The 15,332-nt window shown below is 55.4% G+C and overlaps 7 protein-coding genes across 7 annotated transcripts; 4 read left to right on the forward strand and 3 right to left on the reverse strand.

Annotated features, from left to right (window-relative positions):
- Positions 1–328: 328 nt before the first annotated feature.
- GMORB2_7032 (ATP-binding protein involved in chromosome partitioning) lies at positions 329–1,467 on the forward strand (the record flags this gene model as incomplete). Its single annotated transcript, XM_035468997.1, has 4 exons — positions 329–400; positions 472–718; positions 775–999; positions 1,100–1,467. 4 exons carry the CDS (start codon positions 329–331, stop codon positions 1,465–1,467), a joined length of 912 nt encoding a protein of 303 aa, XP_035321377.1.
- Positions 1,468–1,875: 408 nt separating this feature from the next.
- Positions 1,876–2,898, reverse strand: GMORB2_7033 (survival of motor neuron-related-splicing factor 30; the record flags this gene model as incomplete). The annotated part of the gene is made up of 3 exons (XM_035468998.1): positions 1,876–1,961; positions 2,028–2,784; positions 2,851–2,898. 3 exons carry the CDS (start codon positions 2,896–2,898, stop codon positions 1,876–1,878), a joined length of 891 nt encoding a protein of 296 aa, XP_035321378.1.
- Positions 2,899–4,196: 1,298 nt separating this feature from the next.
- Positions 4,197–5,975, forward strand: GMORB2_7034 (uncharacterized protein; the record flags this gene model as incomplete). The annotated part of the gene is made up of 1 exon (XM_035468999.1): positions 4,197–5,975. One exon carries the CDS (start codon positions 4,197–4,199, stop codon positions 5,973–5,975), a length of 1,779 nt encoding a protein of 592 aa, XP_035321379.1.
- Positions 5,976–6,356: 381 nt separating this feature from the next.
- Positions 6,357–8,306, reverse strand: GMORB2_7035 (uncharacterized protein; the record flags this gene model as incomplete). Its single annotated transcript, XM_035469000.1, has 1 exon — positions 6,357–8,306. One exon carries the CDS (start codon positions 8,304–8,306, stop codon positions 6,357–6,359), a length of 1,950 nt encoding a protein of 649 aa, XP_035321380.1.
- A 585-nt stretch (positions 8,307–8,891) lies between these two features.
- On the forward strand, positions 8,892–10,095 carry GMORB2_7036 (cytochrome c heme-lyase; the record flags this gene model as incomplete). The annotated part of the gene is made up of 3 exons (XM_035469001.1): positions 8,892–8,975; positions 9,044–9,759; positions 9,831–10,095. 3 exons carry the CDS (start codon positions 8,892–8,894, stop codon positions 10,093–10,095), a joined length of 1,065 nt encoding a protein of 354 aa, XP_035321381.1.
- A 544-nt stretch (positions 10,096–10,639) lies between these two features.
- On the forward strand, positions 10,640–12,370 carry GMORB2_7037 (uncharacterized protein; the record flags this gene model as incomplete). Its single annotated transcript, XM_035469002.1, has 1 exon — positions 10,640–12,370. The coding sequence occupies one exon, from the start codon at positions 10,640–10,642 to the stop codon at positions 12,368–12,370; it is 1,731 nt and encodes a 576-aa protein (XP_035321382.1).
- Positions 12,371–13,659: 1,289 nt separating this feature from the next.
- On the reverse strand, positions 13,660–14,273 carry GMORB2_7038 (uncharacterized protein; the record flags this gene model as incomplete). The annotated part of the gene is made up of 2 exons (XM_035469003.1): positions 13,660–14,018; positions 14,267–14,273. The coding sequence occupies 2 exons, from the start codon at positions 14,271–14,273 to the stop codon at positions 13,660–13,662; spliced, it is 366 nt and encodes a 121-aa protein (XP_035321383.1).
- Between the last annotated feature and the right edge of the window lie 1,059 nt (positions 14,274–15,332).

Below are 15,332 nucleotides of genomic sequence, written 5' to 3' on the forward strand. Positions count from 1 at the left end.
CTTGGAAATGGGTTTTACCTCTGTGCATGTTCAAAGCACCCCCACGTCTGTTTTTTTCTTCTTTTTTTTTCTTCTTCGGAACTTTTAGGCGGTGAGTTGTGGCAAAAACTGACATCTGGAGCTTGGGGAAAATGTGGGCCAGCCAGCTCTCTCCATTGAAGGTTCGTGTTTACTTCATGAACTGTTAATTGCTAGCCGCCCCATCTCATTTCTGATGCTTACTCCTAAAGAGCCATCTTCTCCATCCGTAACCATATCGTCCATATAGAGAGCTTTGATTCGGCACCTGCCTCTCAGAGCTGATGCGTTGACGGCTCTCGTATCAGCAATGGTCTTGTTTCGCCCGTCGCCAGTCCGGCTACTCCACGGCACCAGATGTCTGCTGCATGAGAACCCGCTGGTGAGCTTCGAACCATCCAACCGTCCAGCCTTCACCTCGCCGTAATAGCGCAACTGACCTCAATCTTCAAGGGACTCCCCCGGTCCGGAACGCCACCCAACTGGCCGAGGAAACCCCAGCGCCGCAGAATCACGGGCGTTGAAAAGGTCATTGCCGTGTCCTCGGCAAAGGGAGGCGTGGGCAAGAGCACCGTCGCGGCCAATCTCTCCCTGGCGTTTGCCCGGCTAGGTCTACGTTCTGGGATCTTGGACACGGATATCTTTGGACCGTCTATACCTACTCTGTTCGATCTGTCGGGCGAGCCGAGGTTATCCGATAGTAAGCGTCTCATCCCTCCTCTTTGCTTCATTGGATCTCTGACGGAGTGAGAAAAGACAACCAGCTCGTCCCCCTGACCAACTATGGAGTGAAGACAATGTCCATGGGGTATCTTGTTGGGGAAAATGCCCCCGTCGTGTGGCGGGGTCCCATGGTCATGAAGGCCATCCAGCAGCTGCTTCACGAAGTAGACTGGGGTGGTCTGGACGTTCTCGTGCTTGATCTACCGCCCGGCACGGGAGACACCCAGCTCACCATCACCCAGCAAGTGATCCTGGACGGTACGATTCTGTCCACCTTGTCTATATCCCTCTTCACACGTCTGCCGCCTGCTCGGAATCCATCAGCGTCTGATTGCCCACTCCTTACTGACGGTTATAGGTTCCGTCATCATCACCACACCACACACCCTCGCCACAAAGGACGCCGTCAAGGGCATCAACATGTTCAAGACCGTCAACGTTGACATCCTAGGCCTGGTGCACAACATGTCCCTGTTCAGGTGTCCGCACTGCGAGGGCGAGACGCACGTCTTTGGGTCGACCGACAGGGTCGACCGGTTATGCAGCGAGCACGGCATCGATTACCTGGGTGATATCCCCCTGCACCCCAACATCGGCGACGACGCCGAGAGGGGCAAACCCACGGTTGTTGCGGAGCCGGATAGCGATCGGTCGGCTGCCTTTTCAGTTATCGCACAGGGCATTTTAACCAAGATTGGCCTGGAAAAGGAAAAGCAAACGACTTGAATAGTGTAATATATGGATTTCATCAGACTACACACTATTCACCATCCACCCCTCAAAACTCGCGCCGTCCACGGACAGTTCCAGCACAATGCAAAAGGTCGGAGAATATTCCGCTATTGCCGGCCTCGGGCCGGGATGCCGCCCAATAGCAATGAGGAAACTCGTGTTGCGTGGTTTCTCCTATGTTGGAAAATGGCAGACCCAAAGTAGAAAAAAAACGTTAGTGCCTGCGCATTTGATCTTCAGGTGATTTACCGTTGAAGATTCCAGTCTCGAAAGAAAGAAGTCCCGGCTCAGATTGCCAGAAGGCAGCGAAAACACCCCGTTGGCAAGTGGAAAGGCTGGAAAGGTCAAGGTGTGAAAGATAATAGAGAAGGAGGTGTCGATTCCTATCGTCGAGCGTATAAATTAGTCCTGGTCATCGTTCATCTGGTAAACATGACGGCTGCGAGTTGGGTCTTTGCGCATAGATTTGCCAGATCCCGTGAAGCCAACTGGATGGTCAAAAGTAAGTGGTGGGCACCTTCAAGATTGGCGGGAGGTGAAGCAGATAAACATACCTCTACCGTTTACACCCTCAGGAGTGCGAAACATGCTGTCCTTCTTCGACTTGCCAAACTTGGACTTGGAGTTGAACTCTTGCCACTTGTTCTTGCCGGCCTCGAGCTCCTTCTTGGCCTTGATCTTCTTCGCCTTGGGGGGTTTAGGCGCATCGCTGCCAGCTGAGGCATCGTCCTTCTTCGCGGCCTCGGGGTAGATGGTTGCACCAGCTGAGGACACGACGCCGGGTGCATTCGACGCCGGCGCGGCTGCGGCCACCACTGGCACGGGTGCTGCTGCCGCCGGGGAAGGGCCGTCGGCTTTCCTCTTGTTGGAGACGGGCCGAATGTCTCTCGATCGAAGGGTCTCTGTATTGTCGTAGCTCTTGAACTTGACAGTGTAGATAGGGGCTGTGGACGACCCCGTTATCGATGTGATGCGGGCAGGGTAGAAGGCCTTGTCGCCAGACAGCCACTTGGCCATGACCGTGTCGTTGACCTTGTAGTTGGCCGGTGCTTCGTCGTCATCCTCTCCCACCGGATCGTGGCTCTTCTTGAAAGCGGCCGTGTGCTCTGAGGAAGGCGGCGGCGGCGGCGGCGTCGGGGAGGCAGGCTGCTGTTGCTTGGCAGGTGACTGCTTTGGGGCAGCGGGCTGCTGGGGCTTCAGCTCAGCAATGTTTTCATTGAGGAGTTTGATGAAGTTGTTCAACTCGTCTTGTAGTGCTGATAGTTCGACGTTGTCGGGATCATCGCGAAGTTGGCCGGCGACAATGTCGAGCTGCGATGGGAGAGGTAAGTCAGTGGCAGGCCTATATAACGGCCGTTGGGGAGCGGATGGGCATACCTGTTCCTGATATAGCTGCTTCTCTTCTTCTAGGCTAGCGAGAGACATTTTTCCGACTATGCGATATATATCCGAACGGGTGAAAGGTAAGAGAAGAGAAAAGACCAGTCGGTAACCGCGGTCGAGTGTTCGTGAGATGGGGTGTTTGCTGTTGTTCAAGTGCAGAACGATACAGTAGCGGCGGTAACAATGAGTAACAATGAGGTCAGACGCCATCTCCGGATTCGAGCTAGGTCACGTGGATTGATACTAAGATAAGATGGTAGGGTCAGACGTGATGGATGGTCTATCAGTGGCCCTTGGCGTCGCATGTCGTGCATGGATTTTTGAAGGTTTTTTTTTTTTTTGCAGAATGTATAATGACAAATAATCAATGACGCCTGCATGATCTGTCTGGTGGTTCTGTCCATCATTGGATGTATGGAGGTTTTATCGTGAAGGGTTGGACGTGTAAGATGGACGACGATGACGGTCTCCATGACTGGATGCTGTTGGTGTCTGCACCGCAGCCTGGGTCTCGGACAGCCCGTGTCCTGCAGCACACAGGCTGTAGACAGGGCCTCTCCTGCGAATCATACCTGTACAGCGCCCGTACAGCGCCCGGCCATTACCACGGACGGACTCAACTGGTCGTACTCGTAGTGGGAATCCCATCGACTTATAGGTGCCAAGTATGCCAAGTATGGAAGCGTCAGTGACCTAGAGGGTCATTCCTCAGTGAGGGGTCCCCCTAATCTGCTGCCTAGAGCACTCTCCAGGTCCCGCTACTCTTCTATAACCACGGAGTGAGCCACGGATGGACGCTCAATTATCGAGGACCCCCAAAAACCTCCAGCCCATTCACCCGCTCGGCCGCCCACCATCAAAGTCGCCTTCAACCACCACCGACCACCAACCACCGCATAACTTAGTATCGTCACCTCGTATTGGCCACCCCCCGATCTCGATGCGTTGTCGCATGTCTATTTCGTAATACCCCGATCATTGGGACGTCTCTCCTGCAGGCCCGCCGCCGGCCTCGTCGCCAATTGTTGAGCTGGATCTACGCCCTATCCCTCTATTTCTGGAGGTGCCTCACTTTATCCCATTGTTCCGGGTACGGTCACGACCGCCAGCTCCTCTTTTTTTGCTTCCTAATTTTTTTTCCCCCATCTCGTCAGACTGGCAGCAATACATTTTGAGCTACCGGCAGCTTCTAGTGTTTTCTCTTGTTCTTCCCAAGTTTTCTCAGCTTCCCCCGACATCACAACCACCATATTTTGTTCTCCCTCCCGGACCTCACAACAACTTCACCGCTGCTGCCTGCTGTTCTCTCCCATTTTAGCCGGCATCTACAGTCATCAATCATGCCGCGCGACTCCGACAGTACGTCGTCGGCGGGCGGCCAATCAAAACGGCCGCCCCTATACCGGCATCAGAGCGACAGTGTGAGCGAGCATAACCTGCGTCATAAACAGGTCCAAAAGCAGCATCACGTCGGCCGTGTACACAGTCGGGTCCCATCGTCCAAGGCCTTGGTGCAGAGATCGAACCACTCCCAACTTTATACCAACACCACCCTCAATAGTGGCCGTCGGCCAGGCGTCACCTCACCCACCGAGCAGGCGCCCTCGTCATCCCACCGCCGCTCCATCAGCGAGGTCAAGCTGCAGCGTGAGGGCGGCTCGCCCACATCCTTCTTGAGCAAGAACGCGGCCTCGCAGTCCAACCTCAAACGCAACCGTTCGTACGGCGATGTCCAGCGACGCCCCAAGTCATCGTCTGACAAGTTGAAGCGCAACTCGAGCGGACTCAGCACCGCGCGCACCCGCGGAACGACCAAGTCGCAGGTCCATTTTGATCTCGGCAGTGACGACCTGGACGGGCCCGACGACGAAGGCGACTGGGTCGATGCCAGCGCCTCCAACTCGCCTCACCTGTCTCGCAAAGGCTCCGTAAATGGTAGCGGCCAGTCGTCCCTCATCCGACCACCACTAGGCGCTCCTGGCTCTCGACCCGACACGCCGGTCGATCAGAAGCAGGAACAGCAGCCACAGCAGCAGCCACAACAGCAGCAGCAGCAGCAGCAGCAACAGCAACAACAGCAGCAAGTCTCTACTCCGGACCTCGAGCGCACCAACCACCAGCAGTATCTCACATCGCGCCTGCTGCAGCGTACACCCTCACAGGGCGCCCCGCCCAAGATGGCCTCCGAGCTGGCCCAAGCCGGGAATAGCAAACCGCCCATGATCCATTCCCCGGACCCGCAGCCGTCACCATCCACAACCCTGGCCGACGGCAGTAGCGAGGGGGTAACATCCCGCTTCGTCGACAATCCTGTGGTATCTGGCGTGACGAGTAACGGATCCTTCTACCACGCGCCCACGTCGTCTGGTGACACGGCCGCGCCCCCACTCGTAGATGAACTCACCCGGCGGGCCAAGTCGACGGCCAACCTGTCTCACTCGCACAGTGAGGTGACAGAGAAGCTCCAGCAGCAGCGTCCGCTTTTCAGCGACGACAGTGATATCAGCGCTCTCGTCCCCAAGCCTGCACGGCGTCGCGCCGCACCCCCAGCCGAGACATCCCGCATCCAGCAGAAGCTCAACCTTCAACGCGCCAGCTCAGCCATGGAGCCCGGTACCAGCGGCCCCGTTAGCAGCGGCATGCCCATACCGCTCATCGGCGCAGCTGGCCCGGGGTACGACGGCGGGGGTGCCGGCCGCGACCCTCGCGTCGGCAAGCTCCTCGAGTCAACGGGGATGGAATACCTCGTCGTACGTCGCCACCAGAACCCGGTTGCCCGGTCTCTCAGCAGGCTGCGCCGCCTCCCCGATGCCGACAAGGCGCTCTTCGTGGCTCCCCACCGCGCCGCTTCCTCCACATCCGCCAGGCGACCCACCTTTGATCTGCGGCACACCCGCACACCCAGCGAGGTTACCGCCACGAGTCGACCCACTACACCGAAGATGCGTAGTGGCAATTCATCCACCACGGCTATCGAGGGTATGCCTGAAAAAGAGGGCAGGCTTAGTGACCGTCTCAGCGGGTCAAGCCTGGTGGGAAGCTGGGATGATGACGGAACAGCCGCCCTGCTGCGGAATCTGTGGGAGAAGTCGATGGACCTGAGTGGTAGTGGGGAATAGCGGTCTACGTAACTCTGTATGTTTCCCCCTTTTTTCTTCTCATCTCTCTTCTCATCTGGGTTTGGTTGTCTACATAGTACTCTTCTTCAACAGCGGCATGTGTGATTTCTTTTGGTCCTGCTATGATCATATATACTTATTACTACAGACATTTTCAGCAGAGGTCTGTCTGATGGCTAGGATGAGAATAAACAGATAATTTTATATTTACTCCGATAAAGAGCGGGATGGAATGAGTAGTAGAATACCCGTGTGCCCTAACCCCTCCGACCTTGAAATAAGTAAAAGAGATCTAGCATGTTGCCTCTATCATACATGAATTAAACATTTGGAGCAAGTAAATCATATTTTACACATCGTTCGACCTGGCAGTCCGGTTGGTCAGCATTGTGCAAACAGGGAAAGGGAGAGGGGAAAGGGGAGATAGCTCACATCTTCTATACTGGCCTGCATGAAGCGTCTGGCCTCCAGGCCGACCCAGACCAAGACCATGGAAAAGTCACCGTGCTTGGCCATCTCCGCGCCGCTCTGGGAGCTCAGCTGGCGCAGGATGGGGAGCGAGCTGCTGAGAAGGTCGACGTTTGGGTTGAGGCTGCGGCCGATGCCTTCCAGCAGCAGTATACTGATGACGACGTTGACAAAGTCGCCCTCGACACGGACGTGATGGGTGCGCACCATGGAGAGGACCTGCTGGAGGATGTCGCCTATGCGGACGTTGCCCAAGGCCAGGGTGTTGCTCTTGACGCCGAGTACGAGGTGCTGCATCTTGAGGGCGAAGACCTCCTGGTCGATGACGGCGTCCGGCTGGCGGCAGCGCTCGCACATGAGGTGGCCGGCCTTGTAGCCGTTGAACTCGGCCACGGCGCGGAACAGGTCGAGGAAGTTGTCGCGGTTGGAGGAGTTGAGCTCCGTGACGAGTCCGGTGTCTATGAAGACGAGCTGCGGGCGGTAGCCCTCGGCATCCATGCGGGCGAGTTCAGCGTCCCAGCCCGCCCGGTCGCCGGCCTTCTTATAGGGGCGCAGACGGTGGAGCATCTGCTCGGTGACGTCGGGTACGGCTGTGTCGCTGCCAGGTTTCTGATTCCCGGTCGGAAGGGGGTAGCGGATGTTGAGGTCCGGCTTGGCAGCCTTGTAGAAGCGCACCATGATGTTGCCAGGGTGCAGGTCGGCGTGGACAAAGTTGTCGAGGAGTAGCATGCGCAGGAACGCGTCCAGCCCCTCGTCGGCAATATCGTGTTGGAACACGCCGCCGCCGAACTCCATAAAGTCTGAGATCGGGATGCCCTGCGCAAACTCCTCGACCAGTACGTTACGTGTGGTGAAGTCGGTGTACGGGTAGGGGAAGGAGGCAGTCGTGCGGTCCTGGAAGTTGCGCCGGAAGCGGACAAGGTTAGCCGCCTCGATACGCAGGTCCAGCTGCAGGCGCATCATCTCGCCGAACTGGGCGACCTCGTCGGGCAGGGAGAGCCACTCTATCGTCGGGATGGCGTTGAGCACCGACGCGAAGAAGCCCATGATGCGCAGGTCGCGTCCGACGGTGCGGTCGACGTTGGGGTGCAACACCTTGATGGCCACGTATGACGACGGCACGCGCGCGGGCGAGCTCTTGAGGACCATTTCCACGTTGCGCCGCACCTTGGGCAGCGTCGTCCTGGGCGGGTACGCGGGGAGATCGGAATCGATGGGATCGGCCAGGTTGGGTTTCAGCTTGGCCTTGTAGACCTGGGCTATGGCCCCGACGCCCAGCGGCTTCTCGTCGAACTCGTCAAAGATGTCGTCAAAGGCGATTCCGCCAAACGCGTCCTCGATAATCTGCCGCGTCGCGAGCATCGAGTGTCCATGCGAGTTGGAGTGCAGCTTCGACATGATGTCACACATCTCGCTGGGGAAGATGTCGGATCGCGACGCCGCCCACTGGCCCAACTTGACGAATGTCGGCCCCGCCAGCTCCATCGACTGCACCAGGAAGCCGTACCACCAGAGGCTTCCCGTCCGCTCATTATCCCGTCTTGGCTGCCGTCTGCCTATCCATAGCGCCGGCACTGCCACAATCACGGGCACGAATATGACCGCCAACTGAAGGAAGCGCAAGCCCGTGCACAATGGCTCCCACACGTACACGTCCACAAGATAGACCAGTTTCTGCAATGGCCCGGACTCGCCATTCTTCTTCAATTGCACGTGCTTCTGTATCTCTTTCCGTGACGCCTCGAGCATGCGCCGCTCACTCGTCGTCTCCTGTGAGTGCTCCTTGCTGCCGGAATCCTCCCGTGATAGCTGAAGGAACGTCCCAGCTCCCAGAACTGCGGCTCCGCCAGCAGATGCATGCATTAGGATGCGCCGTCCTGTGCGCGAGCTAGCATGACGCACCCACGTCTGATTAGGAGACCTGCTGGCCGTTTCCGAGAAGAAATTACGAGAGCCGACCAAGCTCGGTGAGCTATTGGTGCTGCTGCGACTGCTGTTCTCTTGACGCCGGAAAGCCTGGCGGGCACAGGACCTGCACAGGTGAAGCCAGTTGCTCCGCATATGGCCGGGGAGAGAAGGGAAAGACATCTATAGGAGATGAGAGTGTTTCATGCTGCAAAGCGAATCATCAATAGACGATATGCAATGATATATGTGTGTGATAGAGCGGCGACGCATTGGACGTAAGCGGCGTCGTTGTAGTGTCCGTCAAAGTGACGTATTCGAGTCGGAGCTATCTCGGAAAAACATGTGACTCCATTCGGCGATAATTTCTACCCAACGGCGCGGATGCCGTTGCTAATTTTTTGTCTCCCATTTAGTTCGCCCCTCTACTCAACCCCCTGTCAAAACACACACATTGCTTATACAGCATTGTTTCTTCTTCGACTTCGACTTTCATTACCCTCTTAACTCTTCGCATCATCACCGCACTCACCAAAAATCATCATGGGTTGGTTTTGGGCTGATACTGCTCCTGCCGTGCCGCAGATGCCCATGGGTCATCCACCTGCGACATCTGGTGAACCTCCTGTACGTTGGAAGAGAAAAGGCTGAAGAGACAAGCACGTGGCTGTATCACTGACGGTTTGCCCATCCAGAGCGCATGCCCCATGCACAAGAAAACGGCCGATGCATTCAAGGTCGAACCCAAGGTCGAACCGAAGCCGTCCGGTGGCTGCCCTGTTCCTCATGGGGAGGGGAAGCATGACGTGCCCGCGTCTGGTGGCTGTCCCGTCCCCCACGACAAGAGGGACGCCATGGCTGCCGCGAAACCCGCACCGTCGGGGGGATGCCCCGTCCCTCACGCCAAGAAGGAGGAGGAGAAGCCCAAGTCGATGCTATCGCAGTTGAACCCCCTCAACTACATGTTCCGCGACCTATCGCAGAAACCCGCCGAGAACCAGGAATTCGCGCTACCAACGGAGCGCGAGGAGTCAACCATTCCCAAGGGCGAGGGCCAGGGCACGTGGGAGTACCCGTCGCCTCAGCAAATGTACAACGCCCTTCTGCGCAAGGGATACGCCGACACGGACATCACGGCCGTCGAGTCCATGGTTTCGGTGCACAACTTCCTCAATGAGGGCGCCTGGGCCGAGATCCTGGGCTGGGAGCAGCGCTTCGCCCGCGGGCTGTACAAGGGCTGGGAGCTCTGCAGGCGCGGCGAGGAGCATGCCGATGAAGAGCTCGAGCGCCGCTGGGAGGAGCTGGAGCCCACCACGCCCAGCCTCATCCGCTTCCAAGGCCGTCCAAAGGACCTCACACCCAAGGCTACCATGCTCCAGGTCCTGGGGTGGATTTACCCTTCCAGGTTTGGGTGAGTTACCACCGATCACGGGAGTGCCCAAAGCTGCGCGGGATAAAGAAGTAAGCTGACGGCATGTACAGCACCGACCTGCCCTTTGACCGACACGACTGGTTCGTCTCGCGTACGGTCAACGGCAAGCAGAAGGAGATTCGCTACGTCATTGACTACTATGAGGGAGAGCCTGAGCCCACCGGCGAGCCCGTCTTCTACCTCGACGTGCGGCCTGCTGCCACTCCCCTGGGTGCTGCCGAGCGAATCATCCGCTGGAGCACTGACGTCTGGTGGAAGGCCAGTGGTGGTGATGTCCGGGAGCAGATCCCTCGGTCTTTTCCCAAGTCATCATGATGTCAGCTACGGGACTTGAGGCGTAGCTGGGTTGTGTGATCTTTGTGTGTGTTAAAAATGTACCAGTATCAGATGTAGAATCGGTTGTTTGGATTATGTATAAGTAGGAGAGCGTCCTTTATTGTTAGAACATGTACTTGGGTGGAATACACAGCCACCATGCCTTCCATAATGAACACGTATCGAGAATGATCGTCTCCATCTTCATTCACTATTGTTGACCGTCCACACCTATCATCAGCCCATTCATTATACGGGAAATCGTCATGATGGCGCCTTTTTGGCTCCTTTGTTTATCGTAGCCCAGGGAAGGAAGCCCCGTGGTCGTTGGACGAAAAAGGCAAGAGCCCCACGTAGTCATATAGGCCCACTTTTTTATCTTCTCGTCTTGATCTACAGCCATGCTACTTTTTTTTCTTCTCCCTCCATAAAAACACGACAACAAAGAAGAATATTTTTACAAGACCGCTATTTACATACGTCCACCCGGACCTGGGAGCCACTCTCTCGCCTACCTCACTCTCTGTGTGTACACGAGAAAGAGATGCGCTGCACAGCTGAAGAGCAACAGCAGGCCGGTATATCCTCCTCTGGCAGCGACTTCACGAGACTGCACATTACCCCCCTGGACCCGGAGCTTCTCAAGATCATTGTACCGGCGTCTTCGCTCCCCAAGGCCCAGAACATCTCATTCCATACCATACCGACCTTTTCCGAGAACCGATACGGCTACGTCGACCTACCGCACGCCGACGCCGAAAAGATCAAGGCCAAGCTTAACGGAGCCGTGCTTCGGGGCACCAAGATTCGCATTGACAAAGCCCGGCCGGAGAAGAGGACGGTAGGCCCGCCAGACACGATGGGTGGTGAGACAAAGAAATCGAAAAAGTCGTCGTCGGTGGACGCCTCGTCGGCCAAGAAGCGCAAGCGCGACGAGAAGGATAAGGTGATCGCGGCTGTGGCTCTGACAGATCGCAAAGTCAAGCGCGGATGGACCGAGACGCCAGCCGAGTCGGCCAAGCGCACGAAGAAAGAGAGGTCGGACAAGAGCAACAAGAGGAATAGCAAGAGCAAAGAGGACGGTGGTGGGGAAGAGGCAGCGGAAAAGGAAAGTGAAAAGGAGAAGAAGAAGAGGGAGAAGAAGGAGGAGAAGAGGCGGACAAAGAGCAAGTATACCGAGCAGGCAGAGTGCCTCCTCAAGACCAAGATTCCGGCCAACGCTACGAAAAACCTGCCCAACAGCGACGACCCCGACAAGAAGAAGAGGAGGAGCAGCAAACCAGGGACTGCCCGGGAGGAGATCATCCACGAGTTCGAGAGGACAACCAAATTCCCCAGCTTCCTCAAGGATTCGACTGGCCCTACATCTGCGCACCCTGCTGCAGCGGAATTCGTCGAGGGCAAAGGGTGGGTCGACGAGGATGGAAATGTGGTCGAGGCCGCGCCTATCAACAAGAGACCCATCACGCCCGCCAAGAAGAAGAAGAAGGCTGCGCCTCCTCCCAAGCCTGTTGTCGGGGAAGACAGTGATGACGACGACGACACCAGCAGCAGCGGCACCTCGTCGTCTGGTTCGGACAGCGAAAGCGACTCGGGCGATGAAGACGAGGAAGAGGAGTTCGTCAAGGGACAGCAAGCAACACCCTCCCTCAAGAAGACGACGGCTGCGAAACCCTCCCCCTCTCCAAACCTCAAGCTCGACATCCCTCCCAAGACACCCGCCAAGGATGCCAGCAAGGGGAAGGATAAGGAAGCAAGCAAGGGAGAAGTGCACCCCCTAGAGGCTCTGTACAAGCGCAAGAAGCCCGTGGAAGGCGACGCCGCCACCGTGGAGGAGACCCCCGGCCAATCTCAGCCGTTTACCTTCTTCGGCGGAGACGACATGGACGAGGATGGAGAAGACGGGGGCGACGCGGAAGCCGGGGCCGGCAAAGAGTCCAGGGATGCGTCCATGCCCATTCCCATGACCCCGTTTACGCGCCAGGACTTTGAGTCGAGAATCATGAGGAGTGCTGCCCCCACACCCGATACGGCCCACCCCGAACGCATGAATAGCATCCCATGGCACCTTGAAGACGACGAGGATGAAGACGGCGACGACGACGACAACGAGGAAGAGGGTGGTGACGGTACCGCCCACGGATCAACTGAATTCCAGACATGGTTCTGGAAGAATAGGCGGGATCTCAACCAGTCGTGGATGAGACGCAAGAAGACAGCTGCGAAGGAGAAGAGACATAAGGAGAATAAGGCTCGCGCGTCCAAGGCTGTATAGACTATTTTTTTTTTTTTTTTTTTTTTTACTTTTGCTCTTTCTCCTTTATCTTTTATGATTCTGATCGCCGCAGCAGCATGGATATATATATAATTACCTCTAAGATGCATTACCTGATGACCACTTTTCTACCACACACAAGATTATGTGATTCTGTGCAATCTGGTCGTCGACTGAGAGTGAGACCCATATAATCTTTGCTAGTGGCGCATTCTGTCACCAATCGGGCGTATGGTCTAGGGGTATGATTCTCCCTTCGCATGTATGCGACTACTGGGAGAGGTCCAGGGTTCAATTCCCTGTGCGTCCAGAAGTCTTCTTTTTTGTATCCTTTTTTCAGTTCTTTTTGTCACGGCATCAAACACACTCTGTCACCATCCAGCTCTCAACGCTTGATCTTTTTTTCTTCTTCTCTCTCGCCTTTCATCTGACATCCTCATTGCTGTCTCTGCTTTGGTATTTCGACGAGACATGCATGCTACATCGTACGAGGACTGTCCTGTATGGTTGGATCGGTACCTGCCAAAAACAAAAAGAATGTCTCAGGTACCTCAACGGCGGTGCGCGTACGTACGAGTGTAAGTGGGACATCCACGGATCGATACATACGATAGATAATACATCAAGACATGCAGTCATTTCATTTACATTCACCCGTCCAGATTATATCCCCACTTCAATCTAGCTTGGCAACGTAACGTAGTGTTTTTTCTTTTTCAAAGTAAATATAATCATGAACATGTGTGTGTAATCATAAGGAGTAAGCCATAAGGTCGTTAGAAAAGGTATCCTATATCAACATGAGGGTTACTTGATTGTCAAGTACCAAATGTCCACGTCTCATCAATCGCCATTGTCTGATGGCCATGGCTCTCAGATGGCAAGGCGAACAAGGCTGTTCCATCTCTCAAAATCGTGCATCTCCGTCGTGGTATCCGACCTGTCATTTCTGTTTACCGCGAGAATATCTGTAAAATGACATGCAACTAGCCGGCACGTCTTGGCCGGTCAAATCGGAGAGGCCTCTCCGGATGCACTTGGCTGTTGAAGAAGGTGCTGGTCGACTCCGGAAGCGGCGCCTCTACCATGCCTGGCATGCGCTTCCACTTTCCTGGAGAAGCTGCCGTGGGTTGATGTGATGGTGTGTACCGTCCATTTCTCTCTCTCTCTCTCTCTCCCCCCTCCCCCCCACCAATCGGTTGCCCTTCACAGTGTGGAGATTCAGCGCCGATGAGCAGGTAAGAGGGGGGAGATATAGAAGGGTAGGGATGTGAGCCCAGACGAGAGGATCAGGGAATCATGCAGCCCCTGCGGCTCGTGGCCTCGAGGTAGAGACGCTTCTTCTCCTCCAGAGGCAGGACTGGCGAGGGCATGACGCCCCTGTACGATGCCGAGTAGTAGCGGGGATACGACGAGTAGCCGTAGTCGTAAGAGGCGGCCTTGGACCGGACGCGGCGGATCATGCTCTGGATGGAGATTCCGATGATGAGGATGACTTCGAGACCGATGATGAGGAACCAGATGGTGTTGAGGATCTCCTCCTCCGTGAACGGGATGGTGATGGACTTCATCATGTTCTGCTTCGCCTTGCTCTGTTCGGCCCTGGCTCGAGATTGCTGGCGATAGTACTGCAGAACTGAGCGGATGCCTGATGATCGGGTGTCAATATTTCCCTGGCCTCCGGTTATCGGAACCAGCTGGCAACTCACTGTTTTCACTTTGCCTGGCTATGCCAAGTTGAGGACGGAGAAGAAAAGAGGGTCACTATATAAGTTGAGAGACTTGGGGACAGAAGCAGAGAGAGATTGAGTCACGGAGACGAGGCACAGGTAGATGGGAAGAGTGAGAATGAAGGTGAAGGAGTTGGTCCCGACCTCTTGCGGTCAGTTAGGAAACCTCGCATGCCTTTTAAGAAGAAGAAGATGTGAACCTCGCGCCGATTTCTCTCCTCCTCCCCTCCCTAACTAACCCCTGTACGGTAGACGATAGATCAGGGTTGTTAGTCGGTGGAGATTTCGAATGCAAAGCCCGGGGGCTGGGCAGCGAAGCGAAGCGGTGTCCAGGGATTTGCACGCGTGTGTGAGATTTTTTTCCCCTCCCTTCCCTGTCTCTCCGTCTCTCTCTCTTGGGAAATGCTGACCTTTATTCATTCATGACGGCCATGTTGAAGAATGGGGAAATTAGCCGTGGCATATGCGGTGTAAAAATCATGCAAGACTATGCCTCTAATATCAATCACGTACATACGGATATACCTGCTCGTCTACCATACCCTCTTGTTCCCCTCTTATCATGCCGACTCTATAACACCGCTCTTATGGAGAGTTAGGCACGTATCACTCATAGAAACAAAGACGAGAAACTTTTTTTTTTTTTGCCATAGACACGCCATAATAATACGGTGCAGCTCGAAAAGATCGGTCAAGGCAGGTTTGCATACCAAGGTGGATATGGGCCCCAGCAGACTAGATGGGGACCCCTGCTCGAGAATTGACAACGGATTGGAGCCAACGTATGTTTTTTTTTTTTTTCCTGTCCTTCCCTTCAGTTCGGGACATCACAAGACTTGCCGACGATGAGGGGGAGTGCAGTTGCGCACGATATAAGTCGTTGTGGCGTCATGTATGATGTTGAAGATATAAAACAATGAACCAGGTGGTTCGTCTTGCCACATCCGCGTGCCCGCTACTTTATGCAGTGAAAATTCGTAACCCTAACCCTTGTACAGATTGTACACCGACCAACCTGACTTTTGCTCATGGCCAACTTCTTCTAGCAATATACGGAGTCATCTTGTAGAGCTCGTGCCTACGATGTGATGCATTCTGCCGACGACGCGGGCCGTCATGAGAGAAGAGGAAGAAGAAGAAGAAAAAGGTAGTCGTACCGCTTGGTCCCACGGCGGATACCTTGACGACCGCTGCCGTACCGGATCCCTTCGTTTTGATTCACCCAAGTTTAA

The sequence above is a fragment of the Geosmithia morbida genome, assembly GCF_012550715.1.
Source record: "Geosmithia morbida isolate 1262 chromosome Unknown scaffold_7, whole genome shotgun sequence".
In the NCBI taxonomy this organism is placed as follows: Eukaryota; Fungi; Ascomycota; class Sordariomycetes; order Hypocreales; family Bionectriaceae; genus Geosmithia; species Geosmithia morbida.